The following is a 15,238-nucleotide window of genomic DNA, read 5'->3' on the forward strand; positions in this document are numbered from 1 at the left end:
TTATCAGCTCATCACTGATTATGGGAATTGCCTTCCTCTTCTATTCATTTTTTGCTTGTTTGTTTTTCTACTAGATCAATGGCAGCATTCAAAGGAGACTGCAAAGTGCTGAAGTTATTTGCAAAACACATAAAGGTGAGGAGAGATTCTGTGGTGCACTAAGAAAAGTAGCTTATGTGGAGAGAATCCTGTGATGGTACTGAGGGTGGACATGTATGGTGCTCTTCAGTTTCTTTCCCCCAACCTCTTCTCATTAATTTTTGTTGTTCAGTCAAGCCTGACTTCTCATGACCCTATGGACCATAGCATGCCAGGCGCTTCTGTCTTCCACTGTCTCTCAGAGTCTGTCCAAGCTCATGTTTGTTAACTTCCAAGACACTCTTGTCCTCTGCTGAAATTCAGATATAGCATGCGTCACATTAAATTGCCTGAAATATAATAGTAACACAAAATAAAATCCTTATCTGCAGAAGAGACTCAGGGAGCACATGAGATCCATCTTCCAGCAGTTGAAGGGTTATTCTTAAAAAGAGAAATTTTAGGGGCAGCTGGGTGGTGCAGTGGCTAGAGCTCTGGCCTTAAAGTCAGGAGAACCTGAGTTCAAATCCAGCCTCATTTAACACTTACCAGTAGTGTGACCCTGAGCAAGTCATTTAACCCTGATTGCCTTTTCCTTTTGCCTTCAATCTTTCCCATCATTAGGGTCTTTTCCAATGAGTCCTGTCTTCTCATTATGTAACCAAAGTATTTCAGCTTCAATATTTGACCTTCCAGTAAATAGCCCAAATTAATTTTCTTTAAGTATTGACTGATTTGATATCCTTGCTGTCTAAGGAACTCTCAAAAGTCTTCGCCACAACAATTCAGAAGCATTGATTCTGTGGCATTTAGTTATAGTCCAAACCTCACAGCCATACATTGCTACTAGAAAAACAATAGGTTTGCCTATATGAACCTTTGTTGACAGAGTGATGTCTCTGCTTTTTAGTATACCACCCAGATTTGCCATGGTTTTCCTTCCAAGGAGCAAGTGTCTTTTAATTTCATGGCTGCAGTCACTGTCTGCAGTGATCTTTGAGTCCAAGAATAGAAAATTTAACACTGCTTCCATTTCTTCTCTCTCTGTTTGCCAGCAAGTGATGGGACCAGTTTCTAGCATCTTAGTTTTTTTGATGTTATGCTTCAAGCTGGCTTTTACGCTCTCCTCTTTCACTCTCATTAGTAGGCTTCTCTTTATAATCCTTCCTTTACTCAGAAAACCATTGGGTTAGTCAGTCAGGCAATAAACATTTGTTGGCCACCTACTATGAGCTAGGCACTGTACTAAGTGATGGGGATACAAAGAAGATTATTTAAAAAATAGTCGCTGTTCTCAGGGCTCTCAATCTAATGGGGGAGCAGCATGCAAAAAAAATATGCAGAAAGGCTGTAGGCAGGTTAAATAGGGAATAATCAACAGAGGGAAGGCACTAGAATCAGGGAGAAGAAGGAATGCTCTGGGGAGAGAACCGGTGAACATTTCTCTGAGTTGGGGGATAGAGTGTCTTCTTGTTCAAGGAACAGCAAAGAGGCTAGTGCCAATGAATCAGTGAGATGATACGGAGACTTCAGCCAGGAAGACCTGAGTTTGAATCCTCCTTCAGGCAACCTCTAGCTGTGTTATGCTGGGCAAATCATTTAACATCTTGGCCTCAGCTTCCTTACATGTAAAATGGGGCTAAGAGCACCTAACCTGCAGGGATTTTGTGAGGCTCAAATGATCTGATATATGTAGAGCACTTCATGAACTTTATATAAATGCTAGTAGTAGTTGTTTTTATTATTAACCATAGGGCTGCTTTCATTCACTTTTGCCAGGGTTGCACGCTCACGTGCCTGTTTTCATGAGATTGTGTTCCTGGGGTCACCATATGCTATAATAGAGGCTGATCCTGCTGGTGACTGTCCTTGCACCCTTTTCCCACCCTTTATCTTTGAGAGAAACTTCTCTAAACTTGTCTATTCTGAAAGTTCTTTCTTTTTGACACCCCTTTTCTATCTTGGAGCAGATTCAGGAGCAGGTAAAGTTGTTGGAAAAAGGTGTGGTGCATTTGGGAGTGGGAACACCTGGAAGGATCAAAGCACTCATTCAGCAAGGTAGGAACCCCGAGGGCCTAAGGGTGTCCCAGAGCCTCCTAGCTAACTGTTGACTAATGGAATCTGTGAGAAAATGGACCCACTTAACCTGAATTAGTTCTAAGAGTGGGATGTGACTGTCTTATTGTCATAGTACCATTGATTGGTTCCTCTTCTGATAGAGGACTAAAGGATAAAACATATTAGAATTGAAATATAGTTTTTTGGGCTCTCTGTAGACCAAAAAGGGTTCTTGTCCAAAGAGATGTCAATCAACATTTATTGGGCATATTTACTCCTTTTCCTACACATTAGGATACTCAAGGAAATTTAAAACAAAATCCCTGCTGTCAAGAAAGTTATATTCATAAAGACAAGATACTTATGCATAAAAAATAAGTAAGATCCAGGGCAGAAAAATGTAAGTGCCAAATGTTGGCAGAAATACTCTGAGAGTTCAGAAGTGTGATGGGCTGGGGTAATCTGAGAGAGTTTCATAAAGGTGGTGTCACAGGAGCTGGATCTTGAAATACAGATGGGATTCAGAGAGGTGGGGAGGAGAAAAGAGAATATTCCAAGGCATGGTGTAAAGCAAAAGTTACAGGGTTGGGAAATGTATCTGGTGTGTTGGAGAGTGATGAATACAGTCTGGTAGGAGCAGAGGCCTTATGTAGAGGGGTGGTGAGAAATAAATTGATAAAAAGTACCTTGAAGGCCATCAAAGGTATCAAAGGGCCAGTCAGGGTTTTTAAGCAGGGATGGGAGTTGATGAAAGCTCAGAATGCAGTTAGGATTTTCCATCTTTATGTGAGATACAAGGTTGTATGAGATAGAGGCCTGCCCAGAAGTCAGAGGCAATCTTTTTCTTTCCATCCTGGAAACTAGTTATCACTGAGGTTTCCTATGAAAATAGTAAATAACAACACATTCATATAGTGCTTTAAGGTTTACAAAATAAGGAAAAGGAGGCTTAGAGACATTAATTGATTAATTATGACTTAATTAATAATTATGACATTAATTAATAATGACTTACCCAGGCCCTCCAAATGCATAAAGCCCCTTCAGTGAATATAATGAAGTTAATTGGCTTGCCCAAGGTTCCTCAGCAAGGTTGTGGTGGAGCTGGCATTGAGACCCACTTAAGAAAATATGAGGGGTTCCCCCCTCCTCCCCACTATCCCACCTGCTTGTATCGAGTAGCAGTATTGGATAGAAGAGTAGGAGAAGGCTTCAGACTTCATTTCTAGGTCCAGTCAAACAGGGAGCCAGTGTAACGTAATGGAAAGAGCACAAGAGGCAGCTCTGCCGTATACTCACTGTGTGACTCTTGGGGCATATGGGATGTGCAGGGAGATCTAGCATCTCTGGTGTGAGGGCTGTGGAGCCCTTTTCAGGATGGCTTGTCCACCTGTCGCCCAACTCTCACCCGTGGCTCCAAAAAGCTGTGGCTTGTGTGGCGGCCACACTCCAGTAAAACTGCCTCAGTAGACAGGCTAAATCAGGTTAAGGATAACTGAGAGGCCTCAAACCTGTTGGTGAGTTAGGGGGATGCCTACCCAAGCATGTGAAGACTTCCCTCACTCCCAATCCCTCCCTACTCAACACTCTGGTGGAATGGGTAGATGACAGCAATTTGTTCCAACAGCCCTGAAAGTGGCTAAAGCAGGTGCTGTGGAGCGCTTAGAGCTTGGTCAGGCATCAAAGACACCAAAGTCATCTATTGCATCCTGGGTCATCGCCAGTCTTTTTTTTTTCCTGACCTTAAGAAGTAAAACAAGCATCTTCAAAACACAGCAGAATAGAAAAAAAGACACTTGCACACAAAACTGTAAATTCATTATGTACAACTTGCTGTTCCTTTTAAATATACAATAAAGTTGTGGTATTGCAGGCTCAAAGGTTTAATAGCTCTTTGGGCATAATTCCAGATTGCTTTCCAAATGTGGCCTAGCGTTGCTATTAATGAGTATTATGAGGGTGACTTTATTTCCCTCTGCTACCTAAATAAATGATATAAAATGAAAAAATGTATGTGTGTGTGTGTGTGTATATATATATAAACACATATAATATAAAGTTATCATGTAACTTCTTTTCCACCCATTTTTTCTTCTCTTCCCCCCTTCATAGAGATTAATAAAATTGGGTGTAATAAAACTGTTGAAGTAATAAATAATACTAGGAGTTGGTTTTATGAAAAAAACCAGTGAAATAGGTAAACCATTTATTAATATGATTTTTGAAAAAGAGAGAAGAAAACCAAATTGCTAGTATTAAAAATGAAAAGAGTGAATGTACCACCAACAAAGATAAAATCAAAGCAGTTATAAAGAGTTACTTTGCCCAATTATGTGACAATAAATTTAACAATTTAAGTGAAATGGAAGGATATTTACAAAAATATAAACTGCCTAGATTAGCAGAAAAAGAAAGAGTATCTAAATAGATCTTATTTTGAAAAAATAAAATTGAACAGGCCATAACTGAGTTTCCTAAGAAAAACGCACCATGACCAGACAGATTTACAGGTGAATTCTGTCAGACATTTAAAGGCCAAACATCTCAACTTTTGTTCTGCCCTGGACTTCTGTGACTCAGGAAAAGAGAGTGAGACTGACAATTTTGTGCAACTCTGCCTCACTCACATCCAGTTCATGCACAAGTCAAGACATCGCCTGGGATGTCATCAGTCCTCTTCAAAAACAAAAGATGAACAACAGTGTGTGACTCTTAGACAAGTCAACCTCTCTGGGCCTGCATTTCCTGATCAGTAAAATTGGAAGAGAGAGTGAGGATGTTAAACTAAGTGATTATCCCTAAAGAGAATTGCATTTTCTACCTCTTATGTGGGGAAATTGAGGTACAGAGTGGGTAACTGACTTACTAATGTTAATTTTTTTTTTGAAGTTCCAAACAGAGCCCTTCATCACAATTTCCCCTTCTGCCCTAACAATTATATCAGATGCTGAAAGTTCACCACACAACTCAGTCACTCCGGCTTCCATCTGATTTTCCTCTGTGAGGGTCCCACAGATGAGTCTGACACATCTCCCCTGAAGGGACACTGACCCTAAACCACAGGATGCATCTTACAAAATTGTTTCCAGAGATGAAAACTGAGCCTCTGTGGTTTCACGTAATGGTGGCTTGGGATGGATTTCCTGCCAGGACATGAGCTTAACAACAGTAGATTCTCTGCCTTTGTGTTTTTCCTCAGACTCAGGGGCAGGATTAGGGGATGAGGAAAACTGAAGAGTGGTTGTGTTTGTTTTTCACCAGGCCAGGGTAGCACTTAATGTCCTGAGATTAGTTGCCTGGAAAGAGGACAGCAGCGACTGTAAAAGCGACCCAAAGAAGGGGGAGGAGGGAAAAATCACTTTGATAAGCTCGTGCCATGTGGTCTTCACTAGAACACATCTCTCTGACCCTTTCAGATGTCCTTAACTTGAACTCCCTGAAGTATCTGGTTTTTGATTGGAACTGGAGAGATCAGAAGTTGAGGAGACTGATGGACATTCCCGAGGTACCATGTAACCAGCAATTGTTTTTAATCACATTTTCTTGCAATTTGAACTTGAGTTCAAACATGGTAATAAAGCCCATGACTTTGGGAGCCAGCACATTCTGGCTCTCAAATTGGTTTCTGGCATTTGACGCTGAGGTAGCTTACTGTGGAGAAGTTAACCCTTCTGACAACATGTTTTCCACTTCTTAAACATTCTTAAGCATCTATTCTGTTATATGGATTCTCATGCTTTAACTTTTAAGAGACAGAAAATGCCAAAGGACTCAACATATGGCTTACTTAATAAGCTTTCCACCCCTCAAGTGTACCCCCTTTTCTGTGGGTCCTTTTAATCCTGCCCTTTTAGTACTGCTAATTTAATTTGAGGTTTTTTTTCTTTTAAATCAAATTAGCAATTGGTGTGTTGCTTATCTGAGAGGGAAACCTTGGCTGTAGGCAGGGAGGCACAGTAGGTAGAGTGTTGGACTCGGAGTCTAGACAACCTGATTTCTACTCCTGCGTCAGACACCTATTAGCCGTGTGACTTTGAACAAGTCACTTAACATCCTGGTTAAGGTTAGGCAATTTCCTATCTATAAAATGGGGATAAATAATAGCACCTACTGCACAGGATTGTGGTGAGGCTCAAATGAGTTAATATGTGTTAGTTTTGCTTTGCAAAACTTAAAAAATTTATATAAATACTAGCTATTATTACCAAGTGTCTTGGAGAAATCCAGTATCAGAGTAATGTAGGAAGGTAATTGGGGATAATCTTTCAGACTTACTGAATATTTTAAAGTAGCTGACAAACTTTAAGGATAAAAGTTGTCTTCTGTATGATGCATTATACTTACAAAAGCACAGTATGTGCATTATCTCTTTTCATCCTCAAAACAGTCTCCTGAGGGTTTCCGTGTGACCACGGGAAGGCCATTGAGCTCCTGTGTCTCAGTTTCCTTTGCTGTAAAAACACTACAGTGTGGCTAGTTGTTGCCGAGTCATTTCTATCATGTCTGACCCCATTTGGGGTTTTCTTGACAAAGATACTGGAGTAATTTGCCATTTCTTTCTCCAGCTCATTTTACAGATGAGAATACTGAGGCAAACAGGGTTAAGTGACTTGCCCTGGATCACCACAGCTAGGAAGTGTCTAAGACCAGATTTGAACTCAGGTCTTCCTGACTCCAGGCCCAGCACACTATCCACTGTGCTGCCTAGCTACCTAGTGTAGCTCGTATTTGGTTAGTTGGTTTGTTTGTTTGTTTGGTGCTAGGCAGTTGGGGTTAAGTGACTTGCCCAGGGTCACACAGCTACTAAGTGTCAGGTCTGAGACCGAATTTGAACTCAGGTCCTCCTGACTCCAGGGCTGGTACTCTAGCCACTGCACCACCTAGCTGCCCCCCTGTGTGGCTAGTATTAAACCAATGATTTGTCCAAATTCACACAACCTGTAGCAACTCATACAGCAGAGCCCAGACTCATGTGGCAGTCTTCTGACTCCTCGGCCGTTGTTTCTTCCATTATGGCATACTGCCTTATTTTGCTAAATGAAGATCTTGTCCAGAGCCTCATGGCCATCATTCTGAAGATTACTGATTAGGGTTCAGATTCAGAAGTCATAGGAAATTAGAGTGAACGTGCACTAAGCCCAGGACACAGTGAGGTGCCCAGTTACAACCAGAAATCATACAGTTAACACTAAGCCTAGAAGAATTTGCTAACTGCTTATACCAATGTCCCTAGAATTACATAAGCTAAATATAATTGAATTATTTGTCTAAAATGATACGTTTGATTGGTCAGGTTGAACCCGAGTGATTAGCTGATAAGCCACCAATTTTTTTTTTGTTTTGCTTATTTTTGACTGGACCTAAGATTTTATCTAGTTCAGACATTCCACTCCCCTGCCTCCTCCAACACTTTCCTCCGCCCCTAACTGGCAACTGTCTGTAATTTATTGTCTTAGTTGCCTGAGTACCAAGAAGTTAAAAGAGACTTACCCATGGTGACTCGGCTGAGATGTATCAGAGTCAGTCAGGTTTTCCTAGCTGCAAGGTCAATCCTCTGGCCACAACAGCACACTGCCACCAGTAGTCTGATTAGAAGTAGGATAATTATATTTTTATCTTGTGCCTCGTTCTTTGATACTGCTTTATTGTTGGTTGTTAGCAATATCAGTAAAGGTAATAAAAAATAGTCATATTGGAATATGAATTCATTTTTAACAATGAACGCAAGACTGTAAAGAGTCCAGAAGACAGACCTTGGAAATCCATTGAGATGGAATATTTTAAAACAGATACAAACAAGAGGCCATTTTATGGAACTGATGCTTTCTGCAGGACCTTTTCATTTACTTACGTAAACATTTCACCTCCAGATCAGATGTGGGTTTGGACCTAATCCTTTTCTGGCCACTTCTCTAATAACAGCTGGGTAAATAGCAAGAGTGAAGAGCATTGAATTAATTCAACAAAATGTCTCTTCTTCAAATTGAGAACTTTTCCTTTTTTCACCATTGTTGATCATTTGTTTTTCTCTTGTTCAGATAAGAAAAGAAGTTCTTGAACTGCTGGAAATGAGACTGATAAGCCTGTGTAGAGCCGAGTCTTTGAAGCTGGGACTTTTTTAATTTCCAAATTCTAATGAAGATTCAAGTTTTGACATAAGGATAGAATTTTCATCTGTATTTAATGCAACCACACACTGCCAAATGAGTCACACAAGATGGATGTTTGCCTTTTGGGATGCTTTAGCAGGCCTGAATCTTATTGCCTTTTTTGCCAGCTTCCTTCTCTTTATAATAAAGTAGAACAAATTTGTGTCATTTTTACTAGATTCATGGAGACTCTACATGCTGTCTAGTATTAGTCTACAATATTATTTTTGTTATTTATGGGGAATAGTAAGTGTATAGGATACTCTTCACACTCATAAAAGACAACACTATAGCCTGAAATATTATCAACAGCCTGAAAAATACTATTTTTGAATCTTGGCTTAATTTTTTTTTTAATTGGCCTGAGTTCTGGTAAAGTAGTTCTAGGTGTTACCAAACAAGGTGACAGCTTGCTCATGGGTCAACAAGTGTTAGAAACATGACAAAGAAGGAGGGGAATAGGATTTATATTGTGTAAGAAAACTGAGATACCCCAATTAATAGCTAAAAACTCATGTACAAAGTAGAATAAAAATTCATACAAGCTATTGGCTCATTGGTCCAGTGAACACTTATTAGAAGCAAAAAGGGGCCCAGTGTATCTTTCCTCTCTTGACATGAGTGACTCCATCTTTGAACAAGGCTCCTTTTCAGTGTAAATTGAGCAGGCAAGTCTACTTCCCTGTGTTTAGGGTTTATCCCTACCCCAGTACATTGCTAAGATTTTCATAATATGGTCTTGTCATCATCAATGTCCTTCTCACAGTGACAAACAAGGTTTGAGGGTGTTGCAAACCTACATAGAAGAACTGTGTCCTGTATCTTCTCTCTCCTCGTATGAAGCATTGTTATTTTGAATTTAGCAACAAATTGAAGTGCAGCATAATTATCCTTCATATTTACTTCTTCATCTTCCTCTACGTGCGCTGGCTGGAAATTATTTCTAATTAGCACTCACTTGACAGAGATATTCCTCTGTGAACTGAACGACCTCTCCCTGCCATGGATTGTGATATCCCATTTTACCTGACTGTACCCTAAACTCTGAACTATGGGTCCTTTTTAACCACAACGTAAGTAATGCTAAACAATTTCAGAAAGTTGAGGGAGAAACAGCAACACCTGTGGGGATCGGGAAAGGCGTTGCATGTAAGGTGATGATTGGGCTAAACCTTGAAGAGGACTTGGGTTTCCTAGGTACGTAATGCTTCAGGAGCGCTGATAAAGTGCCCATAAACAGAAGGATGCTCTTTGCTTGTAAAGAAAAAGGGCAGAGCATTTGACCTCCCCCTCACCAACATCTGAACGTTACAGGAGTAGTTTGTTGATGTTATACGGTGTCTTTGGCTAACCAAGAGAAGAGCATCAGGAAATCATCAGGTAAGAAAATAGTAAAAGTCCAGGACCTCCAAATATCCATGTGCAACCTGTAATACCACTGAGGAGGGGAAGGAGGTATGGGTTTTGCTGGCAGTATTCAGGCTGACTGACTTTTCAAGCATTGATTTGCCAGACCTAGGAAATGGGGGTGGGAGATGGGGGGTGCCTGCATTTCCTGCCACTTTCCCATGTGTATTCCAACAGAGTTAAAACACAACAAGGCAATGAAATGAGAGACTAGCCCATGCATCCGGGACATCTGGTCACCCTAAAGAAGGCTCTCAGTACAATGATAAGGGAGAACCAAAGGCAAAAACTTAGAGGCCCCTTCTCTGGAGTGTCCAATAGCATTGTGTATGCCCGCTGGAGACACATCAGCTCACCACAGCTGAGACAGGTCCCCCCATCAAAGTTACATAGGAAAGAATGGGAGCACTGAAAAAGGCTAAAACAGTAGAAAGCACGTTTATAGACCTGGTGGGAATCTGCTTAGCAGACTAAAGAGGGTGTGAGTAGGAAACAGCTCGTCATCTGTGTGGCTTTCCTAAATCATGGGACTGTTCCTAAGACATACTAAAAATCAAAACCTTTTAGGGTAAATGAAATATCTGTGAACTATTTTTTAAAGAAAGTACCACATAAAATTCTTCATGCATTATCCCATCTGATGAATGAAGAAAGGCAATACATGATACCATCAGCTTGGAAGAAGAAGAGCTTAGAAATTTAAAAAAGAAGGACCATCATGTAGGCAATAATATCACCCAAGAGCACGTCACATCGTGGGAGACTGAAGTACATATGCTCAGTGGTTATCTCGTCCAACCCAGATCGGTATCCCTAATGACAGGTTAGTCATTCAGATTCCATTTAAAGACTTCCAGTTTGAGGAAACCCACTGCCTCCCAAGGCAGGCCATTCTGCCTCTGGACAGCTCTGATTCTTATGGCTGACCTTGGAGGGAGGAGAACTTAGGTCCAAGTTCTTCTCCTGACACTGTCTATATCACCACAGACAAGTCATTTAACCTCTCAGTTGTCTCAGGCAGCTGTCTAGCATTGCAAGTTGCAAATAAGTTACCCAGCTGCTCCAGGAAAGGGTACATTTCAGTAGAAGGTACTTTCCTACATCACGACCTGCCAAGGCCCTGCTCCACCAAAAAAGTCAAGACGATGAGCATTATGAAGTACCAAATGTGTGCCAGACTTTTTTATGGGTACACTATTTTAATAACTACCTTGCAAGTCTTTTGCTGAGTAAGGAAAGCCCACCAAGTAGCATGAATCAGATCCCCTAAAATGCCCCCACCATGCCTAAAATTTAATGCACCACCTCTGTGTTTGAACTAGTCACAGAGCTTTTTACCGCCTTTCACACCCAATCTCTTGACCATATTTGCTTTAGCAAAACAAACAATGGAAGTGAGCTGTGAGCATTCTTTTGCCAGCGCCAACCCCCATGCATATTTTTCCAGTCCCCTCCAAGCCAGCTGGTCTGCATGGCATGCCTCTTTCTTGGTATCGTCCTCTGCAGCCTTATTCCATTTGCAGCAGGGCCGTTAAGTCCTAGAAACAGCAAGTTCCTGCCATAAGTATCATGCCTCCACTTTTACTTCTCTTAAACGAGGTGTTTATAACTAATAACTATATTACCTGAAAGCAAAGTGAACACAGTCTGGCTTCTTGGGTGAAAGAAGTAGGTTTGGGAAATGGGAGAACAATAAAACTGTTGAGCCACCTGAAGCCAAAAGCTCTGAGTTCTACTTTCTAACTTCCACATTGTAAATTCAAAGAGGAGATAAATATTTCCTCTCTAATTGGGGATTTAATGGGAATTTTTCACAAATATACCAAATCTGACAAACTAGCCCTTCCAGTCAACTTTCTCTAATTCAGGGATTGATAATTCAGTATATGGACTAGCCAGTCCTTTCTTTTATTCTTACTGTCTTGTGACCAATTCCTTCAGCAGAAACTGGAAGGAGCAAGGCATAGTAGCCCACACCTAAAATCCTTACTGCTGGTGAGGCTGAACCTGGTAGACCACTTGAGTTAGGAATTTCTGAGCTGCAGTTGGGCTAAAGCCAAAAGGGTATCTAAACTGAATTCAGCACCAAAATGGTGAGCCCCCTGAAGTGGGGAGCCACCAGGCTGCTTGAGGAGGGGTGAACTGGCCCAGGATGAAAAATGGAGCAAGTTAGAGCTTCTGTCCAGACTGGAATGGGCATCAGCCTCCAGTGACTACTGAACTGCCAGCCTGGGTGAGACAGAGGAGGGCGAGGGAAGGGAGATAGATTAACAATAAGTATAGCGACTGGACCTGTGATTTCATTGGTGCCCCAAGTTCCAGATGAGAAATTTTGTCAACCAATACTGGTCAGCACCTTCTCTGAAACTCGGCTTATCCTAGATATTAAAAGGTTGAATGGGACAGACGATGAGTGGGGAACCTGTGGCCTTCTAAGTCCTTGGGTGCAGCCTTTTCACTAAGTCCAAGTTTCACAGAACAAATGTTTTTATTAAGGGTATTTGTTCTGTGATTTGAATTTAAAGGGCCACATGTAACCTCTAGGCCGCAGGCTCCCACCCCTAGGCCAGACCTTGTCAAAAGTGATTGACTTCCTAACTCTGAGACCTAAGCTCTGAGAAGCTTTCTGTCTCCTGGGAAAGAAACTAAAAACTTTTCTACTTTGCTAGTTGTAAATGATCCTGATAGAAGTTTAGTGGGTTGGGGGTGGGGAAGCAAAACTGTTGAAGTTTGGAATTATCTGTTTTCCTTGACACTTTTCCTACATTACTGTAGATGATCTAGGATTGTCTAATCATATAGTCATTTCCCAAATTAGTTTATAACCATCCAGCCTTAAAGGAATTAAAAGGTCATCTGATCCAATCATTCTCAAACTTTCTGGGCAGGACCCCTTTACACTCCTAAAAACTGAAAATCCTAAAAGGCTTTTGTTTACCTGGGTGATGTTGTTTGATATTTACCATATTAGAAATTAAAACATCTTACTATTATGAAAATCATTTTCATCTTGTGGATTCCCTAAAAGGATCTAGAGGACCCCAGGGGTCCCCATACCACACTTAGAGAACTGCTAAAATCCCTACCTATAGCATGAATCCCCTCTACAATATTCTTATTTCTGTTTGAATACCTCCAGTAACGAGAACTTACTACCTGTGAAAGCAGCCTTACACTGCTTTTGAGCAGTACTAATTGTTAGGACACTATCTTATATTGAACGTCAGTCTGCCTCTATAATTGGCACCCCATTGGTCCCCAAGACCTCTGAGGGGGCCTAGTAGAACAAGCCTTAGCCCTTCTACATAACTATAAGTATTGTAATACAATTCTCTCCACCATGCCTTAATCTTGTGTTTGGCTACAATCCCATTTGGGGACGAAACATACTGTATTCACTACCCAAGATTTAAAGAAGCTCTTCAGGATCAATTGAGTATTGTTGATGGGCTTTTTTCTCTTTTTAGAAATTATTGCCCTTAGATTAGTCATGCATCTACCAGGTCAGCCAGGCAGGGTGTAAGAAATCACTGTTTTGTGGAAACATTTCACTGAGTAATCTTTACCACCACCACCACCACCACCACCAAAACCAAAATAGGTCTCAGAGATTCAGTACAGAACCCAGCTGAGACTTTGCAGCAAAAGCCAGAAGTGTATTAGCCCCTTTGAATCAGAGTAAATTTCATTTACCCATAACCCAAGCTGAGTGAAAATAGACAGATACCCTCCATTGATGACTCTCTAAACTAAACCTCAGATGTGTTTAATGACTACTTTGAGGAAATAGCCAAGTTTTCATAAACATGATGCCCTACTACCTGGAGCAAGAAGAGGCCCTGGGATTATTAAGAGTTTTTTAATTACTATTAGTACTTTAGTAACATTTTACATGCCCAGAAAGCCCGTGAGCCACCAAGAGAGCCAAGAGATGAAAAGAAACAACTGCCAGGGTCTGCCATCCAGAATGCCAGACAATACCGCGTTTCAACAGCAGCAGTTGCCAGCCTGCAGACCTTCCCTCACGGCCCGGGCAGTCCTCCCTGGCTTCTTTGCCACTGGAGTATCCTTTCTTGGCATGGGCATCCTCCTCATATTATCTGCAAAGAGTGTCAAGGAAATTGAGGTTTGTCCTGGACTCATGTTTTTTCATACAGGGCAGGCTTCCTGGGGCAGGGGGAGAGGAAGGGGTGTCCTGGGCAGAAGAAGAGATTTGAGGAACGTGATAGATCGGGAGATACGCTGGCCAAATCCAGCTTGCAAAGGTGTAGAACTGTGACTGGCAGGTGTAGCATCATTAGATTTTAGAGTTAAGATGAATTTGGAGAAGGGAAATCACATACCCAAGGTCACTCAGGTATATGATTATCCTGTAGGCAAGGGTCCAGCATCCCAAATCCTGGGCTCACATGGACTGGGGTCAGTAGGATCACTCAACAAGGATCTGTTAATTAAGCACTTTATGCCAGCCATTGTGTAGAAGATACAAAAGGAGAGAATCCTCTTAACAAGCTTACATTCTATTGGAGAAGAAAATATGTGCATATATAAGTGTATCCATAGCAAGAGAAACTGAACCTGTGATTTCACTAGTATAGGAAATTCCTACATGAGGAGTGCTACCAGTGCAGGTCAGAACCTTATCTGCAACTTAGTCTTACAAAATTTGCTAGAGCCCCAAGAAGTTAAGTTACTTGCCCAGGGTCACACAGCCAATACATATTAGGCAGAACTTGAACCTGGCTCCAAGGCTAGTTCTCTATCCACTGCACCAGACTGCCTCTTGGAAGATATAAATGAATGCAAATTGTGGTTTGTCCTTCATTCTGGAAGAGGACTCTGACATCAGGGAGATGAGGACATGACTTGCAATTGACTTTGATTTGAATGAGGGAAGGCAGTGCAAAGTCACCAGCCTCACATTCTCCAGAGCCATCTGGGTTCGGTAGCCAGATATCAATCAGGATGCCATGGGAGACCTTGGCCTTTTTAAGCTAAGGTCTTTCCAGGTTCTCACTTTGAGTGAGGCAACACCCTACTCCTTCAGAAGTGAGTCAAGGATGGCCGCTTTAATTTAAAAAAAAAAAATCAAACTGGGAGGGGAAGACCCTCAGGGTTGCTGGTCAAAAGAGAAACAGTTGCTATTTACATTCACTCTGAGCCAGGAAGGCCTTAGACTGGGAAGGGACTGCGATAGTAACTAGGGGGATCAGGAGAGCTTCTTATAGAAGCATATACTGTATGATGAAGGAAACCAAAGGACAGAACAGGATTTAAACTTATGTCTTCTTGCTCTAAACCAGGGGTGGGGAACCTGCAGCCTCAAGGTCTCATGGGGCCACACTTGAGGACCTAGAGGGCCACATGTGGCCTCAAGACCTCAGGTTCCCCACCCCTGTGGTCTGAACTTATCTCATTCCTATATACATACAAAGCTAGACTAATATGTGTGTGTATGTATGTATATGTATATGTATATATGTGTATTCTATACGTGGCAGTACATGGTTAAATGTGTTCCAGTGTGGGAGCTTTGGATATTCTGT

At 41.5% G+C, this 15,238-nt stretch overlaps 2 protein-coding genes across 4 annotated transcripts in view; both read left to right on the forward strand.

Moving 5' to 3' along the window:
• The window catches only part of CMSS1 (cms1 ribosomal small subunit homolog), a 414,201-nt gene extending 405,737 nt beyond the window's left edge, over positions 1 to 8,464 (forward strand). For all 3 annotated transcript variants that reach the window (XM_078146652.1, XM_078146653.1, XM_078146654.1), the window contains 4 exons: positions 75 to 135; positions 2,049 to 2,136; positions 5,553 to 5,641; positions 8,175 to 8,464. In XM_078146652.1, the coding sequence (XP_078002778.1) occupies positions 75 to 135; positions 2,049 to 2,136; positions 5,553 to 5,641; positions 8,175 to 8,258 (322 nt within the window). In that variant the 3' untranslated portion in view covers positions 8,259 to 8,464. The remainder of the gene's footprint in view (positions 1 to 74; positions 136 to 2,048; positions 2,137 to 5,552; positions 5,642 to 8,174) is intronic.
• Positions 8,465 to 13,605: 5,141 nt separating this feature from the next.
• Positions 13,606 to 15,238, forward strand: part of LOC110217486 (cell cycle control protein 50C-like) — a 39,134-nt gene continuing 37,501 nt past the window's right edge. Inside the window, exon 1 of the mRNA XM_020999899.2 lies at positions 13,606 to 13,818. Coding sequence (XP_020855558.1) covers positions 13,624 to 13,818 — 195 coding nt within the window. The 5' untranslated portion in view covers positions 13,606 to 13,623. The remainder of the gene's footprint in view (positions 13,819 to 15,238) is intronic.

This window comes from Phascolarctos cinereus, unplaced genomic scaffold, assembly GCF_003287225.1.
Source record: "Phascolarctos cinereus isolate Bilbo 61053 unplaced genomic scaffold, phaCin_HiC Scaffold_726;HRSCAF=1367, whole genome shotgun sequence".
Taxonomy (NCBI): Eukaryota; Metazoa; Chordata; class Mammalia; order Diprotodontia; family Phascolarctidae; genus Phascolarctos; species Phascolarctos cinereus.